We start from the raw sequence: 15,196 nt of genomic DNA, 5'->3' as shown, positions 1-15,196 counted from the left end.
CATGTCTAATGGGAAAAATGACTAAGACTCCATTTTCTGGTACAATGGAGCGAGCTACAGACTTATTGGAAATCATACATACCGATGTGTGCGGACCAATGAGTATAGCATCGCGCGGTGGTTATCGTTATGTTCTAACCTTCACGGATGATCTGAGTAGATATGGATATATTTACTTTATGAAACATAAGTCCGAGACTTTTGAGAAGTTCAAGGAATTCCAAAGTGAAGTAGAAAATCAACGTAACAAGAAGATTAAGTTTCTGCGTTCTGATCGCGGAGGCGAATATCCGAGTTATGAGTTTGGCGTGCATTTAAAGAAATGCGGAATACTTTCACAGTTGACACCGCCGGGAACACCACAGCGTAATGGTGTGTCCGAACGTCGTAATCGAACTCTGTTAGATATGGTTCGGTCTATGATGTCTCTTACCGATTTGCCGTTATCGTTTTGGGGTTATGCATTAGAGACAGCCGCATTCACTTTAAATAGGGCACCATCTAAATCCGTTGAAACGACACCGTATGAACTATGGTTTGGAAAGAAACCTAAGCTGTCGTTCCTTAAGGTTTGGGGTTGCGAAGCTTATGTAAAGAAGTTACTGACAAGCTAGAACCCAAAGCGGAGAAATGCGTCTTCATAGGATACCCTAAAGAAACAATTGGGTACACTTTCTATCACAGATCCGAAGGCAAAATCTTTGTTGCCAAGAACGGATCCTTTCTTGAGAAGGAGTTTCTCACTAAAGAAGTGACTGGAAGGAAAGTAGAACTCGACGAGGTTAATGAACCTTCTCTCATAGATCAGAGTAACGCAGTGCCGGAAGAAATTCCTGCACAGCCTGCACCGATAGGAGAGGAAGCGAATGATGATGATCATGAAACTTCGAACGAGGAAGCTACTGAACCTCGCAGATCGACGAGGGAACGTACCACTCCTGATTGGTATGATCCCTGTCTAAATGTCATGATTGTGGACAACAATGATGAGGACCCTGCGACATATGAAGAAGCAATGATGAGCCCAGATTCCAACAAATGGCAAGAAGCCATGAAATCCGAAATGGGATCCATGTATGATAACAAAGTATGGACTTTGGTAGACTTACCTGATAGCCGCAAGGCTGTCGAGAATAAATGGATCTTTAAGAGAAAAACAGATGCTGATGGTAATATTACTGTCTATAAAGCTCGACTTGTCGCAAAGGGTTTCCGACAAATTCAAGGAGTTGACTACGATGAGACTTTCTCACCTGTAGCGAAGCTAAAGTCTCGTGAGGATTTTGTTAGCAATAGCTGCATTTTTCGATTATGAAATCTGGCAGATGGATGTCAAAACGGCGTTCCTTAATGGTGATATTGAGGAAGAGTTGTATATGGTACAACCCAAAGGTTTTGTCGATCCTGAAAATGCTGACAAGGTATGCAAACTTCAGCGTTCCATTTATGGACTGAAGCAAGCATCCCGGAGTTGGAACCTACGCTTTGATAGAGTGAGGCCTGTATTTACAAGAAAGTGAGTGGGAGCTCTGTAGCGTTCCTGATATTATATGTAGATGACATATTATTGATTGGGAATGATATAGAACTATTAAGCGGTGTTAAAGGTTATTTGAATAAATGTTTTTCAATGAAAGACCTTGGTGAAGCAGCATACATTTTAGGCATCAAGATTTATAGAGATAGATCAAGACGCCTAATAGGCCTTTCACAGAGTACATACTTGGACAAGATTCTAAAGAAGTTTAGAATGGATGAAAGCAAGACAGGGTTCTTGCCTATGTTGCCAGGTAAGGTCTTGAGTAAGACTCAAGGTCCAGCTACAGCAGAAGAAAGAGAGAGGATGAGCAAGATCCCCTATGCTTCGGCAGTAGGCTCTCTCATGTATGCCATGCTGTGTACTAGACCGGATATCGCACATGCTGTTAGTTTGACCAGCAGATATCAAAGTGATCCAGGAATGGAACACTGGACAGCGGTCAAGAATATCCTGAAGTACTTGAAAAGGACTAAGGATATGTTTCTTTGTTATGGCGGTGACCAAGAGCTCGTTGTAACAAGTTACACCGATGCAAGTTGGAAGACCGATCTGATGACTCTAAGTCTCGATGCAGGGTATGTGTTTATATTGAATGGTGCGGCAGTAAGCTGGAGCAGTTCCAAGCAGTGCACGGTGGCGAAATCTTCAACAGAATCTGAATATATAGCGGCTTCAGAGGCTTCATCGGAAGCAGTATGGATGAAGAGGTTCATTGTTGAGCTTGGTGTGGTTCCTAGTGCATTGGACCCGTTAGTCATTTATTGTGACAACACGGGTGCCATCGCCAATGCAAAGGAACCAAGGTCACACAAGAAGCTGAAGCATATCAAGCTGCGTTTTCATTCGATTCGCGAGTACATCGAAGATGGTGAAGTAGAGATTTGCAAAGTACACACATATCTGAATGTTGCAGATCCGTTGACTAAAGCTCTCCCTAGGGCAAAGCATGACCAACACCAGAATGCTATGGGTGTTAGGTACCTTACAATGTAATCTAGATTATTGACTCTAGTGCAAGTGGGAGACTGTTGGAGATATGCCCAAGAGGCAATAATAAAGTGGTTATTATAATATCTTTGTGTTTATGATAAATGTTTGCATACCATGCTATAATTGTATTAACCGAAACATTGATACATGTGTGTTATGTAAACAACAAGGAGTCCCTAGTAAGCCTCTTGTATAACTAGCTTGTTGATTAAGGGAAGATCATGGTTTCGTGATCATGAACATTGGATGTTATTAATAGCAAGGTTATGTCATTAGTTGAATGATATAATGGACACACACCCAAATGAGCGTAGCATAAGATCAAGTCATTAAGTTCAATTTGCTATAAGCTTTCGATACATAGTTGTCTTAGTCCTTCGACCATGAGATCATGTAAATCACTTACACCGGAAGGGTACTTTGATTACATCAAACGCCATTGCGTAAATGGGTGGTTATAAAGATGGGATTAAGTATTTGGAAAGTGTGAGTTGAGGCATATGGATCAATAGTGGGATTTGTCCATCCTGATGACGGATAGATATACTCTGGGCCCTCTCAGTGGAGTGTCGTCTGATTAGCTTGCAAGCATATGATTTGATCATAAGAGATGACATACCGCGGTACGAGTAAAGAGTACTTGTCAGTAACGAGGTTGAACAAGGTATGGAGATACCGATGATCAAACCTCGGATAAGTAAAGTATCGTGTGACAAAGGGAATTGACATCGTATGTAAATGGTTCAATCGATCACTAAGTCATCGTTGAATATGTGGGAGCCATTATGGATCTCCAGATCCCACTATTGGTTATTGCTCGGAGAGGAGTCTCGACCATGTCTGCATAGTTCGCGAACCGTAGGGTGACGCGCTTAAGGTTCGATGTCGCATAAGTAGATTTGAATATGGTATGGAGACGAAGTTTGTTCGGAGTCTCGGATGTGATCCAGGATGTCAAGAGGAGGTCCGGAATAGTCCGGAGAATAAGATTCATATAAGGGAAGTTGATTTCTGGGTTTCGGAAATGTTCAGGATTTTTCCGGTGGTTGACTGGAAGGTTCCGGAGGGGTCCTCCATGGGGCCCACGACCTAGGAGGCCTAGCATGGGCCGAGGGGATGCTCCCTGGCCTAATGGGCCAGGGGCACATGGCCCCCAAGGCCCAGGCCGGCCAACCCCCTAGGGTTTCCTAGGGGGGGATCAACTTGGTGGAGGGGAAAGCCCTCTCCCCCCTCTTGGCCGCCGCCCCCCCAACCCTAGATGGGAAGGGGGGCCACCTTGGCCGGCTGGCCCCCTATATAAAGAGGGGAGGGGGTGGCCGGCCACACCCCCATCCATTGCCTCCTCCTCTGGCCGCCTCTCCCTCCACCATACGCTGCTCCGGCTTAGGCGAAGCCCTGCAGCTTTTCTTCCTCCACTACCACCACCACGCCGTCGTGCTGCTGGAATTTGGAGGAGATCTACCACACCTCCGCTGCCCGCTGGAACGGGAGAGGAAGGAGCTTCATCGACACCGTACGCGCGACCGAGTACGGAAGTGATGCCGGATTGCAGCACCGGGGACGATCGTCTACACCAACAACGAGATTAATCTCGTAGGCTTTGGAATCTTCGAGGGTTAGTCTCATCTCCATCTCGTTGCTTAGATCCTGTAGATTAGATCTTGGGTGTTCCATAGATTAGATCTTGGATTTATTCATCTTGCGGTAGGAAATTTTTTGTTTTCTATGCTACGAACCCCATCACATAGCCTCGAAGCCGGCTTCATCCTCCTGTTCTCCTACTTAGGTGACAGGGACATGAGCGTCAAGGTCTTCGACGAGACGCGCTGCCGCCGGGACTACCACGGGGACAACACCGACAAGGAGGACGACTGATGATGAAGAGTGTTGTTTCTTCGCAGCAAATACGTGCACGGAAGTTTCTGGACGTTCGTCTCATCGGTAGAACCAACAAGGGCACCATCCTCCCGCTGGATTTTCCAGTTTGGATGACTGGGTGTGCCCTCGAGTGTTATTTCTTAGCAGCGAACACAGGAAACCTTCGATGCACGGCCTAGTTAGGTTTAGTTTTTTTGCAATATTTTATATTTGTGTCCACCATGGTTCAAACTATGTATTAGTTTGTGGAAAATCATGTTCCAAATTAAGTCTTCCTATAAACCACATTCCCAATTATGTATTAGTTTGTGGAAATTGAAATAAAAATGCCAAAAAAAATACTTTTAATGTTTGGGGGCGGCGTTTGGGGGACGCGGCTGGGGAGCGACGTCCCCCAAACGCGGCACAAACAAAATACGTCCCCCAAACGCTCAATCCGACGCAGTTTGGGGGACGCTTTGGGGGACGCGACTGAAGATGCCCTAAAATGATGCAGATTCCTTGCATATAGAGAGACTGTTTCACATAGCCTAAAATGGAGAGAGAGAGCCCTGCGCTGCAGCTATGAGTAATTATAAAAGGCAAATAATTAGGTGATTAAAAGAACAAATAGATTTTCACTATGAGCTTAGAATACCAAAATCGAGTAATTAAAGATAGGAGTAAATGGCCTAAGGGCATCTCCAGCGGCGCGACGCAAACGGACGATGAGCGACCGTTTTCATCTGCCGTGATCGGAAATGCGTCTGGAACCACCTCCAGCTGGGCGACGCAAAGTGACTGGACCGTCCGTGGAGACGCAAACCTGGCCCAAATATGCGTCTCTGCGGACGTCCGGAAAGTGTCCGCTCGCGTCTGACGGACTTTTTATCGGGCCCGCCTGGCAGCGACCCTGCGTCGATGCGTCTTCTCAAACGCGCCAGCGACTGCGTTGTTGCGTCGCTTCGGCACTCTGCGCCACGTTAATGGCGATGGCTCGGCTGCCGAGCGGCCGACCACCTCCGTCAACCACGTTAATGGCGACGCCACGCATCCCGCGGCCACCGCATGCCTCTGGCCTATAGAAAGGGGGCGCGCGTTCTTCTTCCTCATCCACTCCTCCAAAGAAACCCTAGCTGCCACAAAGTTCGACCGTAGCGCCGCCTCGGTGTTCCTGCGACGCATCCAGGCCCACGAGGAAGTCCATGGCCGGTCCAGGTGGCCGGCGAGGCGGTCGAGGCCGTGGCCCTGGGACAAATTCGCCCGTGACCTCGCGCTCGAGCCCGGCTACCAGCTCACCTTCCTCTACGAGGGGGACGGCGAGATGATCGTCAATGTGTTCGACGACACAGCCAGCCGCAGGCACTACCACACCGGCGAATCCGGCTCGGACACCGATAGTTAGAACTTAGAGTGTTCTTTCTTTGTAGCGAATCTGGCTACGGGCCAGACGAAGCCAGTAGTCGAGGTTTCTGGATGTTCTTCCTCGGTACAACCAACAAGGGCACCGTCTCCTCCCGCTGGATTTTCCAGTTTGGGTGATTGGGTGTTCCCTCGAATGTTCTTTCTTGGCAGCGAATATACGGAAATCAACACAACTGGCTTCTTTTTAAAAAAATTATATTTATATCGACCATGGTTCAAACTATGTGTTAGTTTGTGTAAACCATGTTCCAAACTATGTGTTAGTTTGTGTAAAATTATGTTTCAAAATGTAATATTTGAAACAATGTTTAAATGGAGAAGAGGAAAGAAAAAAAAATGCGTCGCCCCGATGGAGCAGCCACACGCAAACGGACGTGCGGACAAAAACGATCATTTTAGCGTCCGCGGTGCGACGCAAACGGACGCTCGTGGACATTAAAATGTGTCGCGCCCACTGGAGATGCCGTAAGAGATGTCATCCCAACAACCTGAACGTTCACGGAACCCTCTTGCCTGTTTTACTTTTGCATGTCGTGGGAGGCGTGTAATAAATTCTACCATTTTAATGAAATGAAACGCAAAGAGTCTTGAAAAAAGGATTCCGTGCCGACTAAACTGTAACATCGCTATCTGAATCTCAGCAACTGCAGTGTTTCATTGCTTTTCGATTGGCTAAGATGTGGTCTCTTCTCTCTGTTTCTTGTCTTCTGTAAATGACACAGAAGAAGCAGATGACACGCCCACAAAGGAGAGTGCCCAACGTTTCTCGAGCAAGGCAACAGATGTCATGATCACGACTAAGTTCGGTATGGACCAGTCGAGTGCGGATCAAATCTCCATAGATCAGAGCGAGCAAGAGCAATATGGGAGCCGGAGCGCGGGCTGCGTGTCGAAGGGAGGGGAGGGAGTTGGGGAAGACATGATCTGTTTCCTATGATGCGTGGGCTGCCGTGTTCATTGGCGGCAGGGCATGCGGCGAGGTATTACAGTCTGGTCGATCCAAGCTGCCCAAGCGCGTGCGTGACCAAATTCCGTTTCAATAGTCCAGGGCAGTTTTATCCTTTCGTGTCTACTGGTTATCATTAGAAGGGCTAAGCGTAGTTTTGTATTTACTTTTAAGTCCCTAATAGGTATTTTACTATTGGGCAAACCACTTTGGGTATATACTCCAAGACCAATGAACTTTTGGTAAATAACCAACTTTCCCCATAGCCAATTGATATGGTACATCAAGTCTTACACAGCTAGGAAGATGGAAGAATTGCGTCGGAGATCGCCGACAAATCTGAGGTTGCGGTGGACTGTATCTAATCTAGTACAGAGCAGTTGGCATTTTGTTTGTAGTAATATTTTTGATGTGTGACACACGGCATTCGGGAAGCCCCTGCACTGTAATATTAGGCGGCCTATGATAATGTACCAAATCGAAATGCTATAGGTGAAAAATGTAATGTTAAACTCTGTAGAGAAAATATTAGCATAGATATTGTTTAATTCAGCATATCCCCGCAAGTAACACATTAGTCATACATGGCGGCGGGAGGAGGATCATGGGGTGGGCAGGGGGGGAACTTCTCATGACACGAGCTGCCAGGAGTAGCGCGATCGGGCTTGATTGGAATTGATGTAGCACGAACCTCCGGAGTCGCCAGATAGGGCACCGATCCTTTAGATTCTTCCAACACACGAGCCGCCACTGCTTGCTCTTGCATCGCCAAGACTATCATCAAGGAAAGAACCATCGGGATGACAAGGCGCACGTCAACGTATTTTGACATTGCCATGCTTTTAGCTAACTAGTGATCTGATGGAATATGTTCTGTAGTTATCTCACCACACGAGACTGATTATATAGTCTTCAACTGGGACTATTTATGGCAAATATCGATGCATATCTCAGTATATCAAAATGAGAATATCAAATCCGTAATAGAATACTAAAAAAGGACAATATCTCAGTAGTATCAATTTTGAGACGTTCTCAATTGGCATGGAACCTTTATTGTCTGTGATGTAATCCCGCGGTTGCATTCCCCTATTGGCCTTCCACAGGTTATTTAGAAACCTTATATGCCGTAATAAATTAGTACTCCCTTTATTGGGCTCCTAATAAAATTAGAAAGTTACTGTACCTTAAAATTAGGCCATATATACTACTACTAATTAATACGTGATTTTATTCGCTTTGATTCCTGGAAACCTACTAATTAATACGTGATTTTATTCGCTTTGATTCCTGGAAACCGGCTCGTTCGCCTCTTTTCCCCCTGATTTCGCTAGGTTTTCATTTTTTGAGGGTTCCCTGATTTCGCTAGGTGTACCCGCATGTAGATAAAGCTGTGAGGTAGAGTTGGACGGTTTTGAAGCAGCGGCAGCCGCCGCATTCTGTCGTCACCCGAGATATTTACGTATACACACCACGAGTCCATGGCCATGCAGTGGCATTCTGTTGTCCCACACGTAGACAAGTTTAGCGACAATTCTCCAGAAAATACATACACACATATCTGGAAAACCGAAAAACCAACGAATCATGACGAAAGATCCTTACACACCACGTGGCAATCGGTTTGATGCGTCAGCTAGAACCGTTCCATACTGCATTACAAGTTCCACGCATAATGTATGTAGTAGTACAATACTGTTGAGCAGCATAGGATGGGACCTGTACATACGTGTAGAAGCTGTACTCTCGTGCTGGACTATGGTGAGCTGAGCAAGTGCTGGATAACTTTGTCAGGGTCGTTGTCGTGGATCGCCAACAACTCGGGGACGTTCCCGGTGGTGAAGCCCATCTCGTGGAGGTCGTTGTAGGATTTCACAAACTCCTTCACCTGGAGGACAAGGCAACCACCAGAATTATATTTGCTAGTTTTGCGGAAAAAATGAGAAGACGGAGAAAAATATCCAAAAAAAACTCTAGTACTGAATGAGTGATAGATACATATAAGGCAAGTTCTATTTAGGGATTCAACTAATATTCTGGTTGTTACAGTTAAACACTGGTTTCAAGCTTCGCCCTGACCCGAAAACATTTCATTTGCTAAAAATTAGGCTAACTTTGCATATCGATATTTTGGTAATAGGACCATGGTTTTTAAGGCGACGCTTTGGCGCCTTAAGGAGGGAGGGCGCTTTGGCGCCTAGGCGCCTAAAGCGGCCGTTTTTACAAAGCGGAGGGGGAGCGCCTTGACGCCTAGGCGTCGCCTAAGCGACGCTTTTTAAACCATGAAGAGGACACCTAAACATGCAAGCAGTTTATTTTGGCAAAGGAACTATGTCAACAAGTTAAACCGTTAGAATAGCCAGCATAATGTAGCTCTCACATTGATTAGCATATGGTACCCAAAAAAGTCATCAAACTGACTGCAAATAGTAAAAGTGATCAGCTGTGGCCTTCAAACATGTTGACTTAGCAGAACATTAGTTTTTGAATTGATGATGATGAAAGATAGCATTGCTGAAGTAAAAGATGAACAAGGGAAAGGAGCATGCCTTTGTTGGATTATCTCCATAATTTAACACAGCAAATGACACAGCTTCACGTCCAAGCCCCATGGAGATATACTTCTCCACAACTGGATCTACTGGTGCAACCTGCAAAAGGGTCAAAACAGAATGAAAATAGAGATTCAGAGATATCATATTATATTAATAGACACTGATAAGGTACCCAGCTGTTATAAACATCTGGCAAGTATTTATCATGTGGAAGGATGTGAAGGAGGCAAGGAACCTATAGCGAGATCATAAAATGCCTTCCAGAGAGAAAAGTTTAATGAAATGCACTACCGTAAGATTTCACTGACGCAACAAACGAGTAAAAGTACGAAAGAAATACACAGACAAAAGAGAACTCATAATGATAACAAGTGATAGATGGTCTTGTATCTTTCTCGAAAATAATAAAGTCCATACATTGATTAAGTACGAGTCAAATCTTACAACAAAACATGTTACTTTTGAAACATATTTATCAAAGGGTTACTTTTGAAAAATGTTTATCAGAGAGTTAACTAAACCAAAGTTTAAAAAACCAGACCGGCGAGTGAGCCGGACAAGCAACACTGCCTCACCAGTACAATCGCCAGTTCAGGGTTCAGTAGCAACAAAAAATCATCACATTGAATTAAAAATTAAACTAATTTCAGGGAAAATGGATTTCCGAATGTATATGTAGCATTTGTTTAGGGAATGTATATGCAGCATATACTTCAATAGATATCACAAAACTAGTTCAGCCCAATTTGTAATGGGCCTCAAGCCGGAGTTACTTGCGTGCGGGTATATGTTGCAAGTTCAATTCCTACAGGCAGCAGCTTGATTTGTCTCTCTGGTTTTCGCTATTGCGATTCTTGTCTCTTAGAAAACCAAACAAGTCTTCCATTCGGTTTTTTCCGGTCAGATTGGCGGTCAAGTTTTTGAAACTATGAACTAAACGAGGAGGTAACAATCCCCTGGGTTTTGGACACCACATCCTAAGCATACTATCCAAATTCATAGGAGATAACTGCACATGAATGCATTCTCTTGAACTGAACTATATAAAGTAGCAGAATCAATCTTTCAAAAAAAGAAGTGGCAGAACCATGGTACCAACTCTCATTGTCGGAATCAACTCATGTCTAACAGACCCCTTATTTTTCTACCCCTTAAAACACGAGTAGAGGGCCCTGTATTCACTTTTCGCTGGCCGAAAACTCGTCCGAGCTAGCAGACCCCGTATCCTCACCCCGTAAAACAGAATCCTACGGAATATTCTGTTTTCAGCAGCGGCGTGCGGGTGGCTATGACGGCGGCGCGGGGAAAACGGTTGGGAATTCTGAAATATCCGCGCGCCCTAGTGAAATGGGATGAGGGGTTGGCCCTGTATTCAGCCTCCCGCCCCATACAAGTAAGGGGCGAAGAGCCGCCCCGTAGCCAAAACTGTAAAAAATCGATGCGGGGGCTTGTTTTACGGGGTCTGCTAGACGGCCGGGTAGCGCCCAACCCCTTATTTCGGCGGTTATTATACGGTTTTGGCCCTTTTAAGGGGTCTGTTAGACATGGTTTGGACTTCACTACTTAACTTAAGGTTTGGGGCTAAACAATAGAATGCATATGACAATATCAATAGACGAGAACTTGCCAAAATACTAGTTAACTACTGTAGATAAAACTGGCTTTCAGTCTGACCTGATAAAAACTTCAAGCAAAATGCAATTTAGATGCATAGGAAAGAGTGGCTTTGAGTCTGATCATGGAAACCTTGAGCATAATACAACTTATAAGTAAAAAAACTCTTGTAGGATTAACAGTCTGTTAGACAGAAGAAGGCATAAAAATTACCAAAAGAAGTGGTGTTGTTAGCTTTGAACAAACTGCAAAGATATTATAGTTACTAGTTGAATGCCAGTGCGTTGCTAGGGCCTCTAATATTTTTTCCGATATGTTTTCGGCAATTTTCCAACAATATCGCATTGCGGTTTAGTTGGTATTTTTTTTCAAAGCGTCAAGAATATCTTTTTTGTTCCGACCAACATTTATGAGGTATAAATTGTTACATGTTTTTGTTCTGTAACACATGGCAATATAATGCATGCTGACATTCACGTGTATAAAAAAATAGCCACAGAGTAGTCTAAAAAAATCCACCTCGGTTAAGTTGTACTTGAATAAATGGTATGGTTATAATACATTCTTTTTTCACCATATATTAATGTAGGAAAGAATGGGAGGGGGAGAAGATGTCAGAGTCCGATAGATAGTGTTTACCGTAGAAGTAGTGGGAGTTGTGTGTCTTGGCCCTCTTGGTGTCAGTGGTTGTTGTTGCTGCTGCTGTTGTGGTGGTAGTGGTGTCTTTCTTTCTACCACAAACTTGCCCCAGTTGGGGTTCTCCTTCTCTGCCTCCGCAAGAATCTTTCTCTCATACTCAAAATCAAAGTTAAAGGTGCTGCGGGGAATTTCTACCATCTGCGGTGCCAACTGAGGCTGAAAAGATAACATCAATTAGAGGACACCAAATTCTTGAAATACTGACTTCCAGAGTGGGAAGCATACTAAATAAATAAATAGAAGATAACATTTCTAACAAAAAACGGGTGCCTTGCATAAACTGTACAATTTTGGAGAATAGAAAGATGTCTCTTGCAAAAAAAAGAACAGGAAGAGTTTTGAGTGAATCAACCCTGACAACAAGTTAGGCTAGTGTTGGCAGGCATTGGGGACAGCACAAAAGATGATGGGCTGCTAGTTCCAACATGATTCGACAACGTGGCAACTCCTACGGGGTCGACCACGAATCAGCCTCCCCCACTATGAAGTACTAACTGGTACACCAACATTCTACAGTCCAGATCTCAACTAATGAAAAATGGAAGAGTTGGCCAAGGAACTAACATAAAATTAACTAAATATAGTCACATGCAAAATCTTCTATGTAAACCAACACGATTATGTTCATCTATTGTTTAGACACACGCTCATTTAGAATTTCAAGCAGACTTCTATAGACTATTTAGTATTTAGAAATGCAAAGAGCATGGAACAAGCTGCACCATGCATATTTCCAATAGGCTACTAAACAACATGGTACATCAGCAAAACCTGACATGCCCATGTAAAGTTAATACACCTGGTCTTTGTCTGTGGAATGTGGCTCGGATCAAAGGAGTAAATCATGAATGTTTGTTAGCCATGCTTAAGAATATCACACACAGCGCTAATTGGACAGTAAAGGTGACCCCTGGAATAATGCTAATAATCGGGATCATTTTTCTATTTTGGTACATAGGACATGCTCTAATTGAGCACACAAATTAAGAAACTAAGATTAATTAACCAGCATATCGTGCTGAGATGCACCACACTTTATTTATAGAAAACTAGACACTCAAGGCATTATGTATGGTTCATGTCCAGCCACAGCACAGAAGCTAAGAAAGCACCCATTTAGATATGAAATAGCATCTTATTGGCTAAAGGCTAGAGGAAAAAATCAATCTGTTCGGAGTAATACCCTTCATATCCAGAAAGAGAACTTAAGTCACTGGCATTGCAGTGAATCTGGATTCTTTTGGGTAACAAAGAAGATTAACAGCTTTTGCATAAGGGGTAAGAAAATTAGTGACCAAATAAACTATATAACTTACAGGAGGGGTTATCCGATATTCTGGCTTTATAATAACTTGTATGCCCACTGCAGCACAACAATGAAGAATGTTAGTAACTCATGGCCTGCTTAGGTAAACTAGTACAACCAATCACGGAAAAAAAATAGATACATGTCGGGTATTCCCGTCCTTGATATATAAATTCGAACTCCAAGCAATCCCTCCCAATATTTTACCCTTTTCAGCATGTCCTCCTTCTTTGCGAGGACGTTGGTGACTTTCTAGTTAAACACGTTTAGGCACAGACATAGGCCATCTATCAGAGCAGTGACGGGGTTAAAGTCCGAACGAACAAACTAAGTAAAGCCACCTAGGTCTTGATTATTCAGCTTCGACTTCCCAATCACGCTCTCTTAAATTAGAGCTCAAACAAGAGATCTGCTGATCAAACACGCACTAATCCGCTCTGAATTAGATAGAACAGGCCATTAAGCTTTTTTTTTATCGATCCAATACGACGCACGCGTTTCCCCGCTACCGAACAACCAACCAAGCAGTAGAGGATGAGGGAAGAGGGGATTACTCGATGCAGAGGAGGAAGGAGCGGGAGCTGGGGCCGGGGCGGCGGGGGATGAGGGATGCGCGGTGACGTGGTGGTACGGCGCGGCCCGCTGCGGTGGGGCGGCGGCGCCGTGGGAGGGCTGGCCGACGCGCGGGTAGAGGGACGAGCCGCCACCGCCACCGCCGGCGGCGTAGGATCCGGAGCCCGACCGGCCGCGGAATTCGTACTCCATCGGTGCCGGCGCCGGTGGTGGTGGAGTCGTCCGGCAATCAATCGGTCGAGGGACGCGGGTTGGGCGTGACTGGAGGAGTCGTGTTCGTCGGAGAAGAAAGGTCTGGTTTTTTTCTTGAGGGAAAGAAAAGGTATGGTTTGGTTGTGTGTAATCAGTGCGCGGTGCTTAGTGTAACGTCCGCCTGAGCAGCACATAGAGCTCCGGCGCGCTCTCGGCCCTACGGGGCGAATCGCCCGCATCTGTCATCTACTGGGCCGGATTTGACTACTCACTGGTATGTTTTCTTTGCTATTGTTTCTTTATTTTTATTTTTTTTAGTACTCCGTATCGTCAAAGTCCACAACGCATACATCCGCCACACTTCTGTTGCCGATACCTTGGAATGAGATCCAAAAACTTGCACATGTTCTTGTATGTACTAGACTACCATGATAAAGTAAACTTTCTGAACAATAGAACACCACTGTACAATGATGGGTACCACCGCCAGTGGGATGGTGCAAGATAAACGTCGACGGTGCCGTGGACAAGACGGCGAACCGTGGAGTGGTGGGAGTCATTTTCCGAACAGCGGAGGGTTCTACCTGGGATTATGGGCAATTGGGTTTGAAGGAGTACGTGACTCATTCAAGGTGCTTGGAAGCTTTGGCTTGCCCAGAAGCCCTAGCTTTCGCGGACGAGCTGCATGTGGGGGCAGGCGTAGTTGTGAATGATTGCATGGAAGTCATTCACGGCCTACAGTATAAAAAGCTGGGAGTTTTCAGCAGTGGTTTGCAAGAGATTACTACAAGAGCAAGGAGACGAGGTAGCATCTCTTTTTGCCATGAAGGTCGAAGATCCAACGTGGCACGATCAACAAGCTCGCTCCTTGCGGGGCCCAATGTTTGGTTTTTCAACTCACCTGAAGGCCGGGTTAAACTTTTCATGTAACTATCTCCAACAATAAATAGAATGAGCATGAAGTTTCTAAAAAAAACTTGATTTTTCAAGAAAAATATTTCATGATTCTATAACTTATGGAATTTTTGGTGATATAATCATATACCATAAAACATAAAATGTTGGAGTCTATATCCTTGTATAAAGCACAACGTATTTTGAACATGAGGAGTAGAGGGAAGAAGAAATATCTAGATATGATAAAAAAAAAGTTTAATGTTCAACCTTACATATATATTATTGGAAAATGTGGTGTTGCCACCTGGTGGCACTGCCCCCCCCCCCCCCCCCCCCATGCGATGTCATCCATTCATGGTTGTAGATCTGTGCTGCATGCAACTAAGTTAGAGAGGGCTTGCTCTAATTGCATACGCAAGCTGCAAATCTTCTTACACATTTGCACCACGCCGCAGTGTTCAGTCGCACCAGAATCTGTAAACATGCCAACTCGTAGTAGGTGGAATAGGGTGCGGTCTCTCCAGTCAAAGCATTACTGACAAGGTCATTCCAAAGTTAGCAACACCGTGTTTGGTAAGCTCTTTGGTGGCAGCCACAGTGTA

General features: G+C 44.7%; 1 protein-coding gene across 1 annotated transcript; it reads right to left on the bottom strand.

Annotated features, from left to right (window-relative positions):
- Window positions 1-8,320: 8,320 nt before the first annotated feature.
- LOC127311209 (uncharacterized) lies at window positions 8,321-13,824 on the bottom strand. The gene is made up of 5 exons (XM_051341587.2): window positions 13,487-13,824; window positions 12,943-12,989; window positions 11,567-11,782; window positions 9,308-9,409; window positions 8,321-8,646 (listed from the first exon to the last, which is right to left on the bottom strand). Exons 1-5 carry the CDS (start codon window positions 13,695-13,697, stop codon window positions 8,515-8,517), a joined length of 708 nt encoding a protein of 235 aa, XP_051197547.1. The 5' UTR covers window positions 13,698-13,824; the 3' UTR covers window positions 8,321-8,514.
- Window positions 13,825-15,196: the final 1,372 nt, after the last annotated feature.

Source organism: Lolium perenne, chromosome 7 (genome assembly GCF_019359855.2).
Source record: "Lolium perenne isolate Kyuss_39 chromosome 7, Kyuss_2.0, whole genome shotgun sequence".
In the NCBI taxonomy this organism is placed as follows: domain Eukaryota; kingdom Viridiplantae; phylum Streptophyta; class Magnoliopsida; order Poales; family Poaceae; genus Lolium; species Lolium perenne.
The sequence above is the reverse complement of the archived record's forward strand: the minus strand, read 5'-3'. Positions and strand labels throughout refer to the sequence as shown.

Excerpts from the sequence above, each read along its gene's own strand:
- LOC127311209 (XM_051341587.2), bottom strand. The coding sequence starts at position 13,697 with ATGGAGTACGAATTCCGCGGCCGGTCGGGCTCCGGATCCTACGCCGCC. Across the intron at positions 11,783-12,942 it reads AATATCGGATAACCCCTCCT|CCTCAGTTGGCACCGCAGAT; the intron begins GTAAGTTATATA and ends TTATCTTTTCAG. Across the intron at positions 9,410-11,566 it reads CAACTCCCACTACTTCTACG|GTTGCACCAGTAGATCCAGT; the intron begins GTAAACACTATC and ends ACCCTTTTGCAG.